Source organism: Phoenix dactylifera, unplaced genomic scaffold (genome assembly GCF_009389715.1).
Source record: "Phoenix dactylifera cultivar Barhee BC4 unplaced genomic scaffold, palm_55x_up_171113_PBpolish2nd_filt_p 000454F, whole genome shotgun sequence".
Taxonomy (NCBI): domain Eukaryota; kingdom Viridiplantae; phylum Streptophyta; class Magnoliopsida; order Arecales; family Arecaceae; genus Phoenix; species Phoenix dactylifera.
In genome coordinates this window covers 249,414-271,396 of record NW_024067884.1, presented here as the reverse complement: position 1 = coordinate 271,396, position 21,983 = coordinate 249,414, and the positions used below count along the sequence as shown (strand labels likewise).

At 38.8% G+C, this 21,983-nt stretch overlaps 1 protein-coding gene and 1 long non-coding RNA gene across 7 annotated transcripts; both read right to left on the bottom strand.

The window, feature by feature from the left end:
* Positions 1-3,940: 3,940 nt before the first annotated feature.
* LOC103707077 (protein YIPF1 homolog) lies at positions 3,941-11,769 on the bottom strand. Its single transcript, XM_008791433.4, has 6 exons — positions 11,444-11,769; positions 11,319-11,358; positions 11,137-11,217; positions 10,817-11,006; positions 6,741-7,008; positions 3,941-4,399 (listed from the first exon to the last, which is right to left on the bottom strand). The coding sequence occupies exons 1-6, from the start codon at positions 11,501-11,503 to the stop codon at positions 4,184-4,186; spliced, it is 855 nt and encodes a 284-aa protein (XP_008789655.2). The 5' UTR covers positions 11,504-11,769; the 3' UTR covers positions 3,941-4,183.
* A 3,127-nt stretch (positions 11,770-14,896) lies between these two features.
* LOC103707076 lies at positions 14,897-21,778 on the bottom strand. Of its 6 annotated transcripts, none has more exons than XR_005508327.1 (9): positions 21,664-21,778; positions 21,339-21,512; positions 18,463-21,217; positions 17,870-18,378; positions 17,583-17,662; positions 17,404-17,471; positions 17,172-17,292; positions 15,959-16,053; positions 14,897-15,409 (listed from the first exon to the last, which is right to left on the bottom strand). It is a non-coding gene; the product is annotated as an uncharacterized LOC103707076 (long non-coding RNA). The 6 variants fall into 6 exon arrangements; XR_005508328.1 differs by having other exon boundaries at positions 17,906-18,378; XR_005508326.1 differs by having other exon boundaries at positions 17,583-18,378; positions 18,463-21,234.
* Between the last annotated feature and the right edge of the window lie 205 nt (positions 21,779-21,983).

Here is a 21,983-nt window from a genome sequence, read left to right as displayed (position 1 = left end):
GTGACTATGCAATTTGCGGACTACTCGAAAGCATGTATTAGTATTTAGAAGTCTTCATTTTTTTTTTTCTGGGTACATTCTTGGTCTTTGATATAGCGTGAGTTGGATGACAGGTGTTAAAGACACCAATCGAACAACCTGTATTTAGTTTGTACACCTATATTATGTTTGCTTTATACCATGTATATGCTGTGTTGTATATAGGTGTCTTTGATCGGACTTGGACTTAGCAGATGCAATTTTTGAAGAGGCTAAGTTCAAGGGCTATCAATGAGAAGTAGAAAAATGAATCACAAGTGACCTCATGGCCGACCTATTAATGCCTCCAGCATTGTGGGGAATTGTGTATCTCATCTTGTTTATTATTGCTGCTTATTGGTTAATCGCTTGTTTCACTCTCACTTTGTAGATTACTTCAGCTTGGCTATATGTGTAACTTCAAAGTTTGCTTTTTGTGGAAAAATATCTGTAACAATATACACACACCATGACATGATTGTGACTAGTTGTTCCCAAACATTTCAATGGCCATTGACAATCCCATAGACATGGGCTGGCTAATTATCTGTATCACTATTCACAAAGAACTTGAGACGAAATTTGTGAAATAATGATAGCTCAATACTATCCAGAATATATCATTGATATGGGGCAACATCCTTCTTTTTGCTAAGTCCTATAATAGTTTTAAGTGCATTTCTAACTTTATAGGATTTAAGTTATGTAATATCTCCATCAAGCATGCAAACTTTATTTGCTCTGATATATATTATCCTTTTCTTATTGATACCCTTACTTTCACAGGAAATTTGAGGTTGACTTTCTTCTTCTTGCTGGTTATTTGAAACTTATGCCCGTTAAATTGGTTCGGGCATATCCAAGATCTATATTAGACATTCTTCTCTCTCTTCTTGGGTCTAGGTGGGGTAACAGTTTCTTATCCTTTCACTATTGGAATGTGAAATCTACATGCACAAATTTTGCAGTTCCCCTTCAATTTTCTCGATATATAATGAGCATGATACTGGTTAAAGACATGGGCATTTTGGCATAATCAAGCTTAACACCAGGCATTTTTAGTAAGCTTATTAGTTCATGCCCTTATGTCATCCTTTCAACTGCAAGATTGGAGGTGGTTAAATCTCATAGTGCTGGTGAATTAGGATTTCCCCAAGGGTCGCATGTCCTTGCTTAGCAATGAAAGATTCTAGGCTGGGGTTTGGGCGGTGTATCTCCAAGAATCTGGCTCTGGATAATTGTAGTCTGCATGGTCTCCGACTTTCAAAAAGTACAAACCTTCAATGGTGCTGTCATATACGCCAGTTGAACTGCTGCAGATAAATTGTTTTATCTGCATTATTAACTTATTTTCATAGTAAAATTTGCATTGTAAGCTTCATAGATAGCGAAGGTAAGATTCTCAAACTTGAATTCAGTATTATAAATTTATTCAAAGAGACCATGAAGATCATATTCTAGCAATAAAATTAGGTCACACCTGCGCTATGCTAGTTAATTTTAGGGTTGACAATATAAGCAATGTTGTGGAATTATGGTCAGCCAAGTAGCAGGCCCATAGTTTATTGTAAATCACAAAAATCTGAGTCTCGTCCCATATTCATAGGCTTTTTTAAATGGCAAATAGTTGTTATTTGGGTGGAGCAGGCTGTGATTTTGGCATGAGATTTTCCAACAGGTGCTTCAAGTTGTTCACCTTATAAGGAACATAAGATATTTATTTTATTTTGGGGAGAATTCATATGCCAGGGTGATATGAGAGTTCTTCCCTATAAGTTGACCTTTATATATGCTAGGATCAATGACGGATGGCTGCCATTTGGCTTACATGTGTGGTCAACTTTGTTTTGAAGTAAATCTAGAATCAACTTTGTACAGTGTCCTCTCTCAGCAGAGTGTTTTTGTACAATTTGATCTTCAATAACCAGTATTTGCCTTTTTCCAGTCTCCAATTAAAGGTATATGTACTGCATTTTTTTTCCTCCTCTCTAAATTCTAATGGTGAGATTATGTCATCACACTTGCAGATATTCTGGCCCCATGGTTCATTTTATAGATGAGCACTATGTTTCTGGCCATATCCTTGCTCGGAGGGTTGTGCCCGTGTTATCAAGTTTCACCGCAGAGCAGTTGGCTGCAAGAGTCCATCAGGTATTCCACCTATTTACTTGGTACTGTTCTAACTCAAGTTTCTGGTTTTGTGTTCAAATGCATTCCTGGAAACGAATTGCAGTTTCCCCGTAGCTCCATTTTTTGAATGCGATTTCCTAATTTGGATTTAGAGAGGATGAAGTAATTTCTTAGATAATGCCAGTGCAGTCAGGGGTTATGTTTCATACAAAATTCTAAAATTCTTGCATTTCAGGAGCATTCCGAATCATTTTTTTTTCCTTCGGCCAAAATCTCTAAGTGAAGTGGTCGTATTGGGGCCTGGATTTTGTTGTTCCTTCCCTACCAGGGTCAGAGGACTATTAATCTTTTCTCCAATTTTGAGCAATTATCGCTAACATTTTTCTTCCTGGGGCTATTATGTTTTGGTTTGCTCCTATACGAGTGCCTCAATACCCACTTCATTTTGCTTCAATCACGAGGGCCACATGACACGGGCATGGCCCAGCTCCAGGGCCACATGAGCGCGGCGTCCTCGTCACCACCCTGGTCAACGCCTGTCTCCCCTACGCCGCCATCCAACGCTTCCACGCCACCGGCAACCCCGACGGCTGCGAGAACCTCGATCTCTTCGTCAAATCCTCCGTCGCCCGCTTCGCCTTCCCGTGCTGCCACCCCGTCCAGCGCCACGGCATCCATGAGGCAGTCTCCCCACGAGCTGGAGCCGTTACTGGTGCCCGGCTTCGGCTTGCCTCGTCATCGCCGGGTGGTGGTCTCCAGAAGCTCCAACGCGACGCGCTGGAAGCGGAGTCTGCCGCCGAAGGGAGATGGTACTCAACAGCTTCTTCGATGGCGTCGAGCCATGGTGCATCGAGGCCAACCGAGACGTCGACGGGGCGGGCCAGCTGGGACCAACGCCGGTTCCTGAGTTGGCTCGACTCAATGAAGCCCAGGTCCGTGGTCTATGTTAGCTTTCCATGAGAAGGCGAGCAAGGCGATCGAAATTGGCGGACCGTCCTCCGTGAACTCGACTGGAATAAACGGGCTATATTTCGCAGTATGCTTAACCGGATGTGGATTAAATTCAACTGCATTATTCATTAGCCTTTCCACCATCTTAATTTGATTCTTTTGCTCTATTCATAATCTTCATACGGCAAAGAAATATTCTGTGTGAATTCAGAAAATTGATTTTGGAGTGCTACGCCATGATCTTGTCTGCTTTTTTCACCTTTTCCTTTGAGCTTTCATCCATCTCCGCCAGGGAAGGATATATGGCACGATTTAATCGAAGATGGAGCATAGGGATGTCCTTGTTAACCAAAATAACGTGTATATACGTAAGAAGGGTAAAAGAACATTTGATATCTTAGCCAAAAAGCCCCGCCATGTATTGTGATAGTGTCCGACCTTGCGAGCGACAAACAAACAAAAGGAGCACTGGGGCATTAGTCAATGATAAACACTTTCCCACTCCCTAACAAGAGAGATACCTGGAGAGCCCTCTTTCCACCTGATCTCATTCAAGGACTTGACAGCAACGAGTTCCAGAACTCTCAAGAGATGAAGAGACGTCGTCTCTTGTATGGGCTGTTCTGCAAGCCATGAAACTTATTAGATGAAATCACCAGGAAAGAAACAGCAAAAGTAGACCACCCAGGCTCCGGTAAGATAGTTCTCTAGCACAAAAATAAAGTTTTTAAAACAAAAGTAGCCTGCTGGACCTTGCAATATTTATTTTGAAATATTATATTCCTTCATCTATTTGCTTTGTATTAACAGCTTTTGATGGTGGGGCATATCAATACAGATAAGCAAAGAGTAAACTGTTTTATCCGCAAGAGTGGTGCACTGATGATAGAAAGGCAGAACCTGGCTACAGCCAGCTTACAAGGTTACTAAAATTAAAAGATGAACGAATGCAAATGGATTACAGAAGTATGTTCATTTGCTTGAACTAATACACAAAATACAACCACAGTAACAAAAAAACAAAAAAAATCCTCGTATGTCTTCTCCGGATCTCTTCCAATGATGTCTGTCCTGAAATCTAGACCTAAACTGCTCCTACAGTTAGAGTGAAAACATAGAGTTTCAGTATGACAGCAAGAGCCAATTGCAACAAAAATATTCCAGCAACAATGAAGAACCATCTCTCGCCAGCTGATTTAATGTGGGTCCGGAGGTTAAGAGCAACGAAAGTTGCTGACATAAACCCTGCAACACCAACAATCACCCATCTGAAGATCTCTACTGGTACAATGGAGAGGCACTGTCACAATGCAAAATGTTCCAGTCAGATTCGCCAAAACAACCAAATCATGGAGATGTTGACCGAGAAACTAAACAGATCTCATACAACCAAAATTAAATATAAATAGTCTACCAGAGAGACAAACACAAACAAAATAATGAAACAGGTTTCCAGCTTAACAGCCAAAATATACATACCAGTTAGATTCACCACATATACATACATACGTACATACATACTAGTTAGATTCGCCAAAACCAACCAAATCATGGAGATGTTAGCTGAGAAACTAAACAGATATCATACAACCAAAATTAAATTTAAATAGTTCCACCAGAGAGACAAACATAAACAAAAGAATGAACAAGTTTCCAGCTTAACAGGCAATACATACATACGTACGATTCAGTCATGTTGGAAATCTAATGTCTAGCAGAACAATTTGCAAATTTCATACATGCAGGAGGACATAAGTGGTTCCTAGGGCTTTTCAATCAAGCCTGATGGAATGATCCATGTCAAGATGTTTGAATTCTGTTCAAAACCAAGAGGGTTCAAAACACATTTCTTCCAATAGCTTCCAGGAACTGAATTTTCTAATTTCAGGGTAAAATATTCTTTTGGTTATGACCAAATTTATAGAGAATAGCTGAAATTAAACAAATGATGTGTCTAAAACCCCAAGTTGACCAAAACAATCCCTCAAATAGAAGCCTTGTATCTTGATCTCACCCTGCATGGTAACATCACATTTTAAGGAACTCAATTCCCCGAAATGCATGTAGTGTATAGGAATACAAGGAAGATAAAAAAGTTAGCAAGCATGCGAACCAGAAAAGTACCGTTTTCAACCATAAATGAAAAAAAAAACATGTAAGAACCTATTTTAAGACAGCTTCAAATTACAGCATTCAGCCATGAGATCTAACTAACAAAAAGCCTTGTCATACTTTACAATCAGTTCTGAACCAACTATTAGCCCTGCATCATATGTCATGTCCAGGAAACGTTCAAGAAAGGGAAAAGCCTCCTCCACGAAAACTCAAAGGGCCAGTTGGTTGGTAGGCAAATCAACCTTTCTTGATGCATTAAATGCAAGAAGTCCATGACAAATGATTAAGGCCCTATTTGGCAAAGCTTTTGGAGAGCCAGAAAGCATTCTCTATAACCCTCCAAAAGTACTGTTGGATGGTATGGTGATGTTTGGTAAAAATTTGGAAGCTATTTTGGTTTTGCCAAAAAGCTGAAAAAGATCTACTTGGGAAAAGCTCCATTTTAGAGCTTCTCCCCAAAAATGCTTTCTACCAGATGTTGGAAAGCTATTTTAGATTTAATAAAAATTTTGTTGTGACCAAAATGCCCATGAACAAATATATACTTGATATGATATTCTATTATATTATATTATACCATATTATATCATATATATTATGACACTATAAATATATTATATTATATCATATCATATTATATTATATTACATTATATTATTACACTATTATATTACATTAGATTACTATAATAATATAATAATACATTACTAATTATATTATATTACAATAATATATTGCATTATAGTATATTATAATAATATTATACTATGTAGTAATATTTTAATATATAATAATAAATTCTTATAGTATATTATATCATCTCTTTTCATATTATTTATTATACACTATACTATATAATATTAATGTACATTATAATTAAAATAATTCTATCTTATAATATAATATTAGAATAGATTATAATTATATACTATGTAATATTATTATGTAATAGTATTATTATATAACATTATTGTGTTACATTACAATATTATCTTATATTCCAAAAATATATCACAATATATTACATTACCATAATATTATACTATGTAATAATATTTTAATATATAATAATATGTAATATTACACTGTATTATACTCTACTATGCAATAGTATGTAATGTCCTTTATCATTATTTTGTCATACCAAAAGCACTTTATCAGTTTGGTTACCAAACAAACATTAAAGTGCCACAGCACTTCACGAATATAGTTACCAAACAGCAAATGACCTTTTGTAAAAGCTCTACTTCTCAAAAGCTCTACTTCCAAATGCTTTAAAGGCTCTACTACTAATAGCAATCCAAGACAAGGCCTAAATAGATGCACTAAATTGATTAATTTAAGCCAACAAACTCAACAAAATGCATATTTTGCCAATCTATGCCTATTCGATCTCATAATCCAAGGATGCTGTTTTACAAAATAAATTGTTCACTGAGCAAGAGGATGAGAAGGTAGACACAAAGGACATTGCTGTCTGCTTATATGATGAACTCGTTCTATGTAACTAAATTTGTAGAACTTACCAGGGCAGGAATGAATATGAATAGAGAGTATCCATATAGGCACCACAGTTGAACAAGCCCGGATGGTGCTGAGAAGTACTTGAGAATGATGTACAGTCCAAGAGGGACAAAAGTAACATAGCCATAAAACAAACCAGCGGACCATGTGACCAGGTTAATGTCATAGTTCCACTCTTTGTTCTCCAATTTGTGTGCCAAGTATGTAACAAATGTGCCAATAGCTGCTGCTACAAATATCAAAGTAGTGCAGATCCAGAATGGACCATACCTGCCCAAATCATATGATCAAATTCATTACAGTATATTGTAAGTTATTCAAGAAATTAGGCATGAAGACTAGGATTTGCACCATAAAGTAATGCACCTGTTCTGTATGTAGGCATGAGTCTTCATTAACAAAAGAAGGAATTAAACATGATCAAAAAATGAAGCAATTCAAACAGAAAGTGTTATTACAATATTATGAATCACACATTCAACTCTAGAACCTGCATGCTGCAATTTACAGAATCATTTGAGAAATTTTGAACCAAAAGATAAGTTGATGTGCTAGCTTTCTTAGTTCAGGCATATGCACATGTGACAATTATATGAAACTGAGAGATGCAAACATCTGTATAATTCACTTGTGAAGCCAAATAATGACTGGTGCCATCGCCAATGATGTAAGAGTTCCATCATGAAAAACTTACCCTGGATAGGATCAAGTGGCAAAGGAGGATTCATAGCCAAACCCAAATTGACGGTAAAAGAATTGTGTTTATACTTACACATCATCTATGATTTTCTTGATTATTTTCCTGCTTCCTAAAAATAAATTATCATTATTTTATTTCAGATATTTTTCTGTTGAATTGGAAAAACAGAGTTGCGTATTGAGTAACAAATTTATGTGAAAATGCTAAGCATTACAGGTATAAGATTACTTGCTTTCCCCTTTTCAGTTTTCTAAAGCCTTTTTGTAACTCCAATATAGAGAATGAACTTGCCTCCTTTTGTTTACTGTTCGTATTATTGATATGGAGTAATGGAGAAACAAAAATCAATGTACAATGAAAAAAGGCATAAGACAAGCACATTACAAAAGCAAGGTACATGGGCAATCCCTCATCATTTTCAAATATCAAAAAATCAACCACATTTGTATGCCATACACATATGCATGTGCATATATGTGTCTTCAGTTTTAATTAGTTATAAATTATTCCCAAATACTCTAATATGGATAAACATACACACATGGACTTTGCTCCTATCCAAATGAAAGGGCATCTACTCTTCTCGAGTCCAAGATTAACAAGGGGCCAACCAAATTACAGATCTAGACTGTTGATTATGACCTATACTATTAAAAATGCTTAGAAACCACAAATCATGTGTTTTGCTAGTCTTAATCTGCATCAAGCAGGTTAAAAAAAGGTTAAAATAATGTGAGACCATGTTTTGCTATCATCACTAGAATCCGTTGATTTTCAATCTATATTATATTTTAATGTGTGTAGATCATAATTGATAAGATGGATTCTCAATCTAAATATTTTATCATATATTTTAGCACAATAATACAATGAAAACCGCCTATTTTTGTGTCCACATGATTAGAGACCACTAAAATATGTGAGTTTTGAGTTTAAGGTATCTTTAGCGGTATAGATCACAATCAATAGTGTGAAGTTTTAATTTGGACATTCCATTTTGCTGTGGATTTGAAAGGAAAATAAAACCTCTCCTCTTGAGGGGAGTGTAATCCATCCCTATATGTGTGTGTGTGTGTAATATTAAAAGGACAAATCTTTTGCTGGCTTTTACAGTTGATGTGGAAATGTTATCATCAGTAATATAAGACTGTCGTGGAAAAAAGAGAAGTACTAAAATGAAAAGGATAGGCAGGAGAACGAGCATGACAAGAGCACGGTCGACAGATCAATGGCTCGTCCTATATCATTATCAGGCAGCAGAACTTCAATATATATTTTTCTACTTAGCTTTAGCTTCCTTACCAAGTTTTTCTGCAAAGCCAAGGAAAGTGGGTTCCTTCTTAGTGAGATTTAAAGATAAGTATTCAAGACATGGGATTCTGAGGAAAACCTTATGATGAAATTTTGTAGTAGACAAAGATACAAACATTACTTAACACTTTTCACTTCAACACAGCCAGAAGAGAAGACCTAATGCAGCTTCAATTATGATAAATCTTGCAGTTCAGTGCTCAGCAGAAAACATGTGTCATCAATCAAGAAGAAGATTTAGAAGTTAAGCTGGAAATTGCTAATACCAGTCCAAATGTATAGCAACAATGATTATCTGGGGTCTCTTTGACCTAGTCTGCTATCTACAGTAAATAAATCTTTGTTATTAGTAATTGTTTCTTTAGTTAAAATGAAGTTAAGGCCTTTTTCTTGCTATGTGTTACTCATTGTTTTGCAATGATACAAATCAGTTTGGTTAAATTGGGTCAGCATAAATTAGAAAAGACTTGTGAGACTGGTGCCACAAGCAATTTCAGGATGGGCTAGGACTTGGCAGAACCTGGAAAAATTGCTAGGACTCAAAATCTCATATTGAAATTTACAGTGATTTTGAGCCACAAAAAACTAAGGTCAGATAAATTGACTTTGACTAGTTCTAGTCTCTATGATGAAATAGAAGTCCTAATGCAAGTTTACCTAACAAAAAAATGGTCACGAAACTTAATGCATGAAATGTTGCTATAATTTGATATGCAACTGTTAGTTGTGGCACAACTGTGAATTTAGACTTAGCTAGCTCTGAATGAGGTTATGATTTATCAAAATTAGAAATTTACACTGCATCAATAACTCTGAAGACTGGTACACCTCAAAAAGACAACACGTTTGAACCATACAAACTGATAACCAAAAGCAAGTTCATACAGGAGGCATGTTTTACATGATTAACATAAATCAATCAGATGTGATACTTGTATTCTTGTTAATGCCTTCAACTATGTAGAAGGCCATGTCATCTCAATGGCTCCTGTTGACCAGAGTCTGCCTCCTAGATTTTGTCACTACCTCTTGAGGAAGTCCTCCAAAATGCATTTCTAAAAACATAAATCCTTGATATGAAATTCATCTACACAAAATGAAAATGATCTTTTATCCCACGGTACAAAGGAAAAGACCATCTACTGTTCTTCAGGAAGATCTTGTCGTGTTCCCCAAACCCAAATGTAGCTGTAAAAATTGGATAACAAGGAGAAACCAATAATATGTGGATGTATGGTATAGGAATGGGGCTTGTATTGGTCCACAGCCTTTTGTGCTAGTTTCTAGGCTCAAAGATCTTGTATATAGGAGTGTTTGATATAAACAAACAGGTGAGTGACTTTGGCAGAATAATACAGCCAATTACAGAAAACTTTTAGTCAGGTTATGGTAGCCCGAGTCCCTATTCTCCAAATTAAAAATTGAACCACACCAAACTTCTTCAACCTCTGTGCGTAAAAATCTACGAAGGAGAAGAAAAATATTGCTGCAGAGACAAAAAAAAATAGTTACAGAGACTGCACATTTACTGAACAATATTGCTACAGATAAAGCTCAATTTTTTTTCACCTGAATTTTTTCATCTGCCAAGTTTGCTCATTTTTTTCACAATTTTTTTCATCTTTCAATTTTGCACCCAATAGCAAGCCAGCATTTCTCAATCACATATTTCTTGCTGGTCACAATTCATTTATGTTTCTCAATCGATTTCTACTAATATGTTGCAGTCCTTACATCAAATTCAGAAGACCACCCAATTCACGGTAGTGACAAACTTAGGGATGTTCACGTCTCAGTGCTGACATGTCTCGTCAATTCCAAGAACTGGATAAGAATGAATTGCAATACTAATGTATTGATAACATACGAAATGCAAGTAATCCATAACCAATCAAGAATCATATGCCCGTAGGAAGATTAAAAGACTAGGAGACAATCGGAGAGCTTTTCCCAACAAGCAGTCATTACCACGACATGCCCTAAAGAGCTACATTAGATTGAAAACTCGCAGGTAATATGGGTAATAATGAAGTAGTAGATCATGTGGAGATGAGATGAGGAATATACAAGTCCGGATTTTCAGCCGTCTTCTCGGTGAAACTCCCTTTGAAGGGGAAGAGAGAGTCTCTTATCCTCTCCAGAACATCCGACGTGTCAACATCGAAGTAGGGCTTGTAAGCTCCCACCGTGAATTTGTGCATCCATCCCGCTGGTTGCGACTCATCGGAGCTCCCCCGAGCCGGCTTCGAGAACGTATCTGTCAAGAATGCAAATCCAGATCAGACAACAATTTAGAAACCACAGAAAACACGAATCAAAGATGAAACAGGTACCGAATCAAAATATCAAAAGCAACAAAGATGATTTCATGGAGATGGATCTGGTACCGTCGGCATCGGAAGGGGGACGGAAGACGGCGGAGATTTTGCCCTGGGCCTCCGAAGGTGGAAACGTCTGGAGATTGGACTCTGTAGCGCATCGAATCAAGCATCAGTGATCCCACCCAAGAAACAAAACAACATCAGATCTGAAAACTCTAAAAAAGCCGAATTCTAACCCTAACCCCAACCTGCGAATTTGACGGTGACCTGATCCGGACCGGAGACGGCCTGCAAGAAGACGAAGAAGGGGATGGGAGTGAGAATAGATAAATAAGCGAGATGAGAGAGAGAGGAGAGGGAGACGGTGGCATACCGGAACGGATCTGGGGACCTTCTGGTTGTCGATGGAGGTGTAGCCACCGCCCGACATCATCTTCTTTCACCTTGTTTTTTCCACCACCGGCGGTGGAGGAGCTTTCTACGCCTCTCCCACAGCCACCCACGCGGAGCGTACAGAGGTCCAAAAGTTCCGTTTTTTAACAAGAGGTTAAACGTTTTACGGGCAGCGGCGGACGCGGCCCACGGGGTTGGTTGTTCTTGGTCCGCTCCGAATTTTAGAGAAAGCAGGAGCTCAGAGACCCGAATTTCGCATCTGCGAATTAGCGAACCCGCATGGCCCGAATTTTGCACTGTTTCCGCCTGTTTGTTGCCCTGCCCAGCGGCCACAAGGCATCCTTTTATTCTTCACCAGAGTAAATTACTCTATTCCTCGAGATTTGCAAAAATTCTAGATTCCCACCTACCATCTGCAAGAAATATAGATTCTACTGAGGTTGTGCAAGAAAACAAACCAAACCATAAAACCAATTTGAACTTGTTATTTTAGTTTTGTTTAAGTCAAGTTTTCATATCCACTTTGGTTTTGATTTGGAAATTCTTCAAACTGAAAAATTATTTTGATTTTAGCTTAAATTTTAAAAATCAATTTATACTGAACCAACTCATATATACATGCATGCATACATACATACATATTTAAACCGAACCAACTTATATATACATACATACATAAATACATGCACGCATATATGTGTGTGTGTGGTTTTAAATATTATAGAAACAATCTAAAATATTCAGGCTTGGAAATCTGATAGACGCATATTTAGCATAATTTATTTAACAGAAGCCCCATTTAGCCTAGTCTTATTCAACCTAATAACCCGAACCGAAGCAAATTTTTTGGATCGATTCCAATCCCTTTTTTCAATGGTCGATTTGGTTTCCTCATTTCGATTTTAGGAAATCAATTTAAATATGTTTGATTTCAAAAATAACTCGAAACCGATCCGACCCAAATTATATACAACTCTATATCAGCTACTTAACTTTTGCTATGTGGTTATGTACATAACATGTAAACCTTCTACCATTATCTTACACCTTATGGGCATTAATTTCTTTCTCCAAAATATGGAGTTTGTATGCGGGAGCTCAAATCAGACTCTCCACGTCATTGTAGTATTGTTTACAGTGATATAAAGAAGCTAACACTCCCATGAATGGTGCTGAAATTTGTTGTTCACAACGAGGAGCAACTCTTCAAGCACTGGGGTCACCTGTTTGCCTTGAGTAGACTCTGGTCTTTGAAGAACAAAAGCAGACTATTAGATTGTTTATGGAAATAGCAGGTAGCAGGTCGCTACCCTCCGTTTACTAATTAAAATAGTGTACAGAATTACAGAGAAGTTCCAATGAGTTTACAAGATTGTTACGGAGTGCAAAGAAAGTGCAAAAAAAGAAGGCGCCAAGCATTCAAGTCTACTCCAGAGGCGCTGATGCTCAGCTTCTTTTCTTTTTTTTTTCTTTTTTTTTTGATACACCGGCTACTCATTCTTCTCTAGTGTAGGTGTAGCCAACCGAATCAAAAGCAAGAACCTAGCACAACGGTGCTTGAAAGACCTTCTGATGAGTCCAAAGGATCTCTCTAGAATGCTGCGTCGCATAGATAGCCACCTAATTGGCAGCTCGGTTTATCTTTAGGTAGGCATGCACAATCTAAAGGTACTACAACCTCCTAATAACTATCAGATGTCCTAAAGTAGAGGGCTCGCATCCCCCCTCTACCTCTCCTCTCGAATCCAGTCTATCACAGTGGCTGAGTTTCCCTCCAAGATGATGTGCTCTACCCCCAGCCATCGGCTCGCGAAAGTGAGACCCTCCCAAGCTGCCATAAGCTCCGCCCTAGCAGCTAACGTCCCGATGCATCAGTCTCCCTCAGCTTCCTTCTTCAAAGAACAGATGTGGACCCAACTCCGGCCGGGATGATTGAAGAATCTTCTGCATGGCAAAAAGATCCTTTCTCGTGCAGAAATAGACGGGCGGGCATTTCTCTCCCTCCAAGTCTCCCAGCACACCTCTGCAATCATTTGCGCATGTTTAATATACCAAAGTTTCATTCACCAGTTTCACTGTAACTGCTCTGTTCTTCAAAGCTGTCGGTGCAATCATTAGACCCCAAAATAACATTTCAAACTAATGGCTCAGGATTTTATTTGCTCTGCCGACATAATCATAATAAGGTAATAGCCCTGAAAATGAATTATGACCTGCAAAAAGCTTAAAAAGATGTGATCCCGTAAGACATCCAGCAAGCAAAAAAACATACTCAACGATAACAATCTGATAGATTTTAACATACTCTGCATCGAGGGAAACTTCCACCGATCCTTTTACAGCTATGATAGATTTTCGCATCTTCCATCCTCTTCTCAAACCCCTCAACACAAACTCCAGCATATCGTCATAAGGGCTGCCTTGAGTCTCTGCTTCCAAGGCCACCAGGAAAAACGACTGCACTTTTCACTAATTGTTCAAGCCATTACGAAGGCAACTTCCAGGGCTACTCTGTTGCCAGATAGTTTATACGCTACATTATTGCTCTTAATTAGCAGAAATCCAGCACAACATCCGAACCAACGTTCTATTGGTGTTGTTTCCGCAACAATCTTGTATAACGTTCTTGCTACCAGCTTTTACGATTCCCTCGCATGTTAATTGTATATTGCGATTACCTCAGCAGCACCCCGGAAGTGCAATTCCACAGTTTTCTGATTTCAAGCTAACCTTCATACAATCTCGCCAAATTGTTTCTCGTATCCTTTCGTCTCATTTGCTTGGTTCTTAAGCACTTGTCCCATGAAACATTCTGCAACTATATTGTGGTTCTAAACTACTTTTATATTATCAAGTAAACATTAAATCATCCATAGTTTTTAGCAACCATGCTTGTGAAATAATCTGTGAGACTGGAGTCTTTTAAGAAATAAATTGTGTTATGTGTATGTGTTGTGCAATTACGGACTTCCAGCAAGAGTGCAAATTGAGTAGTTGCTTATGTCCTCGCGGAATCTGGATGATCTTATATGTTATAAGACAATAACTACCGGCAGCGGAAGCAGCTAAGAAGGGGAACAACAAATGAAACGGTAAAAGAATAAGGTCAGACATAGCATATAGTTACAATGGATGTTAGTCATAAAGAAGTGAAGAGGCCTGCATATTAGGCCTCTTAACGAGCCGAGCCGAGGCTCAGGCTCGGGCTTGGTACCGAGCTCTGTATTGGGCTCGAGCTCGGACTTGCTTGGCAAAACAAAGGTTCGGGCTTGAGCTCGAGCTCAGGCTCGGGCTCGGGCTCGGGTTCGATACGAGCTCAATGGTCTGTTTTTTGGTTTCTTGAAACAACACAGAAATAATTTGAATGTATATAAAAGAAATCATAAAGTGCTAAAACAATAAACAAGTAGGAAATGGACGAGCAAGATTGGGCTACAGAAGTCTCAGATTGAGAGATTTGATTATGCCAGCATAAATTCTTTTTGGCTCAGCGCCTTGCAGTAGCATAAGACCACAGATACAAGTGTCACATGAAATTAAAGGAAAGTATGAACACAAGTTGTTAAAAAGATGCATTATCGTGAACGAAGACATCTTAAATCGTATTCATCAGATTGGCTGCCAATAAAAAGGACAAGAAAATTTTGAATTAGACATTCATCGCTGTCCTCCGCTGCTTAATTTATAAAGAGAGCACTGCATGAGCAAGCTATGGTGACGGCCAGGTGTTCTGGATGTGGTTTGAGTTGATAACCTCCATTTCAGCAACATCCTGTGGCCTGGAAGGAGAAAATTGACTATTTGACGCATCAGTTCAGCCTGTGATGCACGACAGCAACTATGGCGATGTCAACTATGGGTGTATCCTGGCTCTTTTCAAGGAACGAGCTTCGCTTTTCCCTTGGGAGTATTCCTCACCCAACGACCACCTTGGACGCAAGTCAAACTGTATCATGGCAAACAAGCAATTAGGTGCTGTGGCTACTAAACAAAACAAGATTATAAAAGCAAATGTAAGAAATAATTTGTAGGGTTTTTTTTCAAAAAAGAAAGGGAACTAATTTGCATGTTTCGAAATGGCAAATCAAAGACTCGGATAAGTAGCATTCACCAACCTGTTTTCAAACAACTAAGAATTTGCTGAATTTGCTTGTGAAGAAAAAAGTATACAATGGCATGTTATAGGAACAAATACAATGGCATATTCACCAACCTGAATTGCCATGTTATAGGAACAAATGTATGAATAGTATAGAAAAATGGCATGCATATTCATAGAAATACAATGTTATATACAATGGCATTGACCTTGATAATCTTATTCTCTGAATTTAGAATGGATTTTAATTCCTTGAGTGCAACAAAAAAAAAGGGTGATCAGACAGAAATTGAAAACTTGTTCCATGAAAAATACTTACTCAGCAATCCTAATGAGAATGAAAAAACATTACAGAATTAAAATTAAATAAATGCAAGCAAAATAACAATGAAATACCTCTTTTCTCTTATCACACTTCCTCTTGACCTCGTGAAAGGTATCTGAAAGGGCATTGCACTCGTTGCCACCTAGTTATATCTCATGAAAGGTATCTGAAAAGGCATTGCAATCAGTTCAAATTCATGAAGAAAAACAGTAATATAAAGCAGCCAGCAGTATTCGATCACAGCCATCAAACCAATGGCATATGCATAACAAAGCTGCACTGTTCATTCCATGGCATGAGAGTTAACAGATCTGCCATTGAAATCAGCTTACGCTAAGCATCTCTAAACAGCCATTGCTGTTAACAGGATTGGCTCTTGCCTACATAAAAAGGTATTGTTGTAGGATTTTCACCCCGACAACAGCCCACACACCGGCCGAGCAGGGAAAGCGACTGCGTCCCTTCCCGGGGTATTGCCCGCTTTGGGGCTAACCCTGCGGGCGCGGAGCTCGCACAGGGCGCACACCCGACCTGCGGGCGCGGAGCTTGCACAGGGGGCTTGGGCGACCCCTCACGGTTTTGTCCCACAAAAGGACCCTCGGGAGGAAAGGTTGGACCTCCTCATTATAAGGCACAGACCTTTCCGCTGATTAGCCGATGTGGAACTAAAGTTCGGAACCCCATCCCACAACACAGCCCCCCCAGCGGGAAGGTCTGTGCGCAGCCGGGGCCCTCCTTCTAGCGCCAACTGTTGCGGGATTTTCACCCCGACAACAGCCCACACACCGGCCGAGCAGGGAAAGCGACTGCGTCCCTTCCCGAGGTATTGTCCGTTTTGGGGCTAACCCTGCAAGCTCCGCGCCCGCAGGTCAGGTGTGCGCCCTGTGCGAGCTCCACGCCCGCAGAGTTAGCCCCAAAGCGGACAATACCTCGGGAAGGGACGCAGTCGCTTTCCCTGCTCGGCCAGTGTGTGGGCTGTTGTCGGGGTGAAAATTTCGCAATTGTGGGATGGGGTTCCGAACTTTAGTCCCACATCGGCTAATCAGCGGAAAGGTCTGTGCCTTATAATGAGGAGGTCCAACCTTTCCTCCCGAGGGCCCTTTTGTGGGACAAAACCGTGAGGGGTCGCCCAAGCCCCCTGTGGGTTAGCCCCAAAGCGGACAATACCTCGGGAAGGAACGCAGTCGCTTTCCCTGCTTGGCCGGTGTGTGGGCTGTTGTAGGGTGAAAATCCTACAACAGGTATAATAAACTAAACAAAGATGAAGATGGATAGCTGACGAACACTGCTCGATGACCCAACTCCAACAAGGTCTCGCTTTTCCTCCCAGACCACTAAGATCAACCGCGATCCATTGCTAAATAAGTGAAGTTCCAACCAGTGTTCCAGCTAATAGGCCTAGCTCCTGAAATTGAAAAGGATCTTTAAAATTTAAAACCCAATTCCAGCAATTACATGTGATTTTTTAAATTCATGATGTCTTTCCTTTGATCTAATAATTTTGGAAAATAATCACCAGATTATGCATCAAAACTAGGGAACAAATTTGGCTGTTCAAGTTCGCATAAATTACAGCATCTGTCTCTGCAGAAAAAGATAAGAATATTAAGAAATCAAAATATAGCCATATACATCATATGGAAGCTGAAAATCAGCAAAAGATTAGTCTATATGACCAAAACAAATAACAGTTACCGTAAGGACAAATAATGATCTGTAAAGCTTGCAACTAATGTCAACATCTTGAGTGCTCACTATTGAAGATTCCAGAGGTTCTGCATCCAATATTAGTACAATAATACAACTGACAAATTTGAAGGAAGCTGTCCTTTGTGGACAGCAAATTCATGCAGTAACCCAAAGTAAAGGATACTGTTAGCATGAAATTGTCAAATAAAAACAAAGACAAATGACCAACGTAGATGGCAGCAGCACTTGGGATATCATTCATGCACAAAGCCAAATGCTAAATGAAGCATTACCTTGAGTAGAACTGTAGAAGAATAACAATAAGATACCTCCTGCTCATAGGTGGATGAACTTGGACCAAAATTTCTTTGCAGAGAAGTCATATGATCTTTATCTGCACCACTAGCTCCATCTTCAGCATTGTAATATGGACGTCCATCTATACCATAAAATGACGACCCAGAACTAAAGGATGTAGAACCATGAACATGACTAACTTGTTTCTGTTGATCCATCAAGTGGGCTGGCAATTGTTGAAATGGTCACAGACAAAAAAAGGCAATGACAGCAAGCCCGGTCGCAGACTAAAAAGAAAAGAATTAACCATATCCAAGCACAAAGGCAATGACAATCAAAGAGAATTTAAATGGTCTAAGTGAAACCCCAACAAACTAAAAAACATCCAATACAAATCAAGTTCTACAAAAAAGTTCAAGAAGCACAATAAACATAATAAATCTCAAGTTCTCAAGTAGTCTAGTTTAGACGTCTCTATGTTCCATTGCATAAACTCTTCATCAACCTGTAAATTAAACAAGAAACCAGAAATTATAAATTGAAAAACTAACTATTAAAAGATATATTAAATACTATAAATGATACTTACATTTGATGACTGCTCCAATCCAAGCTCATGACGCAACCAATCTCCAGTACAAATCAAAACTTGTATAGTCTCAGGCTTCAAAGAGCTACAATATTGATCAAGCACTCTACCTCTAGCACTAAATGTGGCCCCTAAAGTAGCAGTAGTAATAGGAATGGATAGTATGACCCGAGCCATCTTTGATAGATAGCAAAATTTTAGGGTGTTGGCTTTCCACCAGTTCAAAGCATCAAACTTGTCATAGTCTTCATCACTAGGTTTGTAAATACCTTCTTCTAGATATATGTCCAACTCAGTTTTGTTTGCAGGAAGAACATCCCCATGTTGTTCAGCCCGCATATCAAAGTTATCATCATCCCTTCTTTTCTTTTCAGTTTAGAGGAGGTACTAGTGACATTGCTAGCACTAACATATATTTGTCCCTCTGAAGATACATATTCCTTGAGTAGCATATCTAAAGCTTCACGAACATCATCAATATGGCGTTGAAAAACATTCACACTATAAATTTTTGAAAAATAAAATATAATGAGCCGCATTTTATAGCGAGGATCCAAAACTGCTCCAATTGCCATTAGTAAGTTACAGTCTCCCCAATACTTCTTAAATTTTTCATTCATTCTTCAAGTCATGTGCATCACAAAATCTCTAGTATCGAAGGATATATCATTTAATTTCTTTTTCACTCTCCAAATTTCTTTAAGGAACAAATTCGAAGTTGGATATTGATGTCTTGAGAACACTTTTGTGGCTTCATTAAAAACTTTCAAAAATTTTGAAACCTCTGTATCTCGTATCCAGTCCTCCTCGGATGGTAACTATTTGTAGTTGGAGTCTCTTTCTTTATACATTGGAAACACCAGTTTGAACTCCAATGCTGACTCTAGCATTTCATATGTTGAGTTCCATCGAGTAGGCACATCAAGTTGAAGAATTTTAGAGGTTGACAACTTCAACTGTTTAACAACGTTATTAAACTTATGAAGTCGTGAAGGAGACATCTTCAAATATTTCACACTTTTGCGGATATTCTCAATTACATCTCATATTTCTAATAAACCATCTTGTACCATTAGGTTCAAAACATGTGCACAACAGCGAACATGAAATATTTTTCCATTGAAGTAAAGCTTTCCTTTGATTGCAAAATTATCCCTCAAGACCTTGATTGTTGTGTCATTCGAAGATGCATTGTCTAACGTAATAGTGGAAACTTTATCTTCAATCCCCCATTCAGTTAGACACTGAAGAATACAATCAGCAATAGTAATTCCCGTGTGGGGAGGTGCCAAGCTACAAAAATTTAAAATTCTCTTTTGCAACTTCCTTCAAAATCTAAAAAATATCCAGTGAGGCAAATATACCCTATTGTTTGATTTGAGGTCCATAGATCAATCGTTAAGCTAATCCTATCAACATTTCTTAACATTGACCTCAACTTTTGCTTCTCAATTGCAAACATTTTCATGCAGTCATTCCTCAAAGTAATTTGCTTTATTAGCTCAAATTTTGGGTTAAGAGCTTTACAGAATAAAACAAAGAACTGATGTTCCACCATCCTAAAAGGATACTCATGCACTATAAACATCTTTGCAAGAATCTCTCTTACCTTGTCTTTATCATACTTATAAGTTGCTAGCATTGCATGACTTTGAATAGCCTCCAAAGACGATAAGCTTTGTTTTAACTCTTTGTCTTCACTAGACCTAGAAAGTTTTCGAGGCATGCAAGCTTTTAAATGTCTTTTAAGATGAGTTGTGGCACCCCCTTCTTCCATGCCAATTTAGTGCTACAATGATTGCATTTTGCCTTTGTGTTGCTATCTATTGTTACAATTTCAAATTCAGTCCACACCTCATATCTCTTCCTCTTGTTTGGGTCATCCCAAGATTGTTCTATACCCATTTCTTTCATTTCGTCCATTACATTATCTTTATCCATAATATTTTCCAATTCAACAATTTCATTTGCACTATGAGCTGTAGAGGCATGTTGATCAGATTGAGGTTGGCAATCTGACATTTCTTGAAAAACATAGACAACCAATCAAATTACATATTTAGTACCAAAGCCATTAGAACTTCAAGAGAAAAAGAAATGCTACTGAGTATCTCATAAATATATATTATAGGAAGAAAGGTGGAAGAAAAATAACAAAACAGAAAAGCTCGGACAACCATCATTTTACAGCAGAGCAATCCAAAGATTTCATGATTTAGTAAACCAAACAAAAATCAAAAGATCATTTTCCCCTTTCAGAACAAAATTAATAAATAGAACTTAGTTGACTCATACATTCAAGAAAACCGAACCTAAAGCAGACTCTCAGTTAAGCATCGCTGATGCCACGGGAATTGAAGAAGAGAAATAAGTGAAGAAGAGCATAGAAAACCATTCTTCGACAAAGGAGAAAACATATGTTCGGCCAAAGAAAGACGACAGGCTTGGAAATCAATATCCCATTCCAAAATACCTTAGAATTCCAAAACTAGGCAATCTCAAATCCCAAAACCAACTGGGAATCACATTATGCTCATACAAAAATCTCAATTAGCAAAAAAAATGAAGAGAACAGAGGAAAACTCACTAGAAAAGTGATATAGAGAGGAGAGAGATGGGCGCAGTGAATGCCAAACAAAGGCGAAGAAGGTGGGTGACATCAAAATCCTTTGTATTCTAATCCATTCCAAGAGAGCATTAAATTAATCCGAGAAGATGCCATGAACTCACCCTCTCCAGCTGCACACACGTGCATCTGCCGATCCAAAAACCCTCAAAAGATTCAAAAAAAAAAAAACCAAAAATCCCCTCAAAATCTCACCTTTTTTCCTCCTGCCTAAAATCAATTAATGGGATTTTTTTAATTGAGGACTCACCTCATCTGCTTGCAATAGTCGACGTCGGTCCAGCAATTCTCGTCCTTGACCACGTCGGCGGGCCAGCTAGGGCTGGGGATGATGGCCGAGATCGATGACGGCAGGCGAGATCGAAAGGTTGGCGATCGACAGATCGAAAGGTTGGCGAGGTGGAGGATCCTGAAGTGGAGGTCGCTGACAGAGATGGAGGTCGCACCAAAAGCAGATAAGGAGAGAGATGATGGAGCAAAGAGATGACGGTAGAGGAGCAAAGAGGAGAACCAGATTTCCATCGCGATGGAGGCCGTCGCGATGAGGAGAAGTGAGGAAAGAAGAGGGAACTCACCGAGACGCCGAGGAGGAGGACGATGAGAAAGAAGAGAAGCACCGCATCGGCCGCCGGGAGGAGGAATGGAGGATGGTTGGAGTCTGTCTTGGAGTTGGAGAGGAGCCGAAGAGGTTTAGCCATTTGCCCATTTAGGGCTCGTTTGGTTCGCGGGAAAAGAAGGGGGAAAGTGTGGTCAACGGGAAAGTAATGAGATGTCTCTTGTTTGGTTAGAGTTTTTAAAGGAGAGAGAAGGAAAAGTTGTATTCCCATTGGAATGTGATTCCCACATTTCATGGAAAAGTCTTTCCCATAAGAAACATGGGAAAGTTACTTTCCCA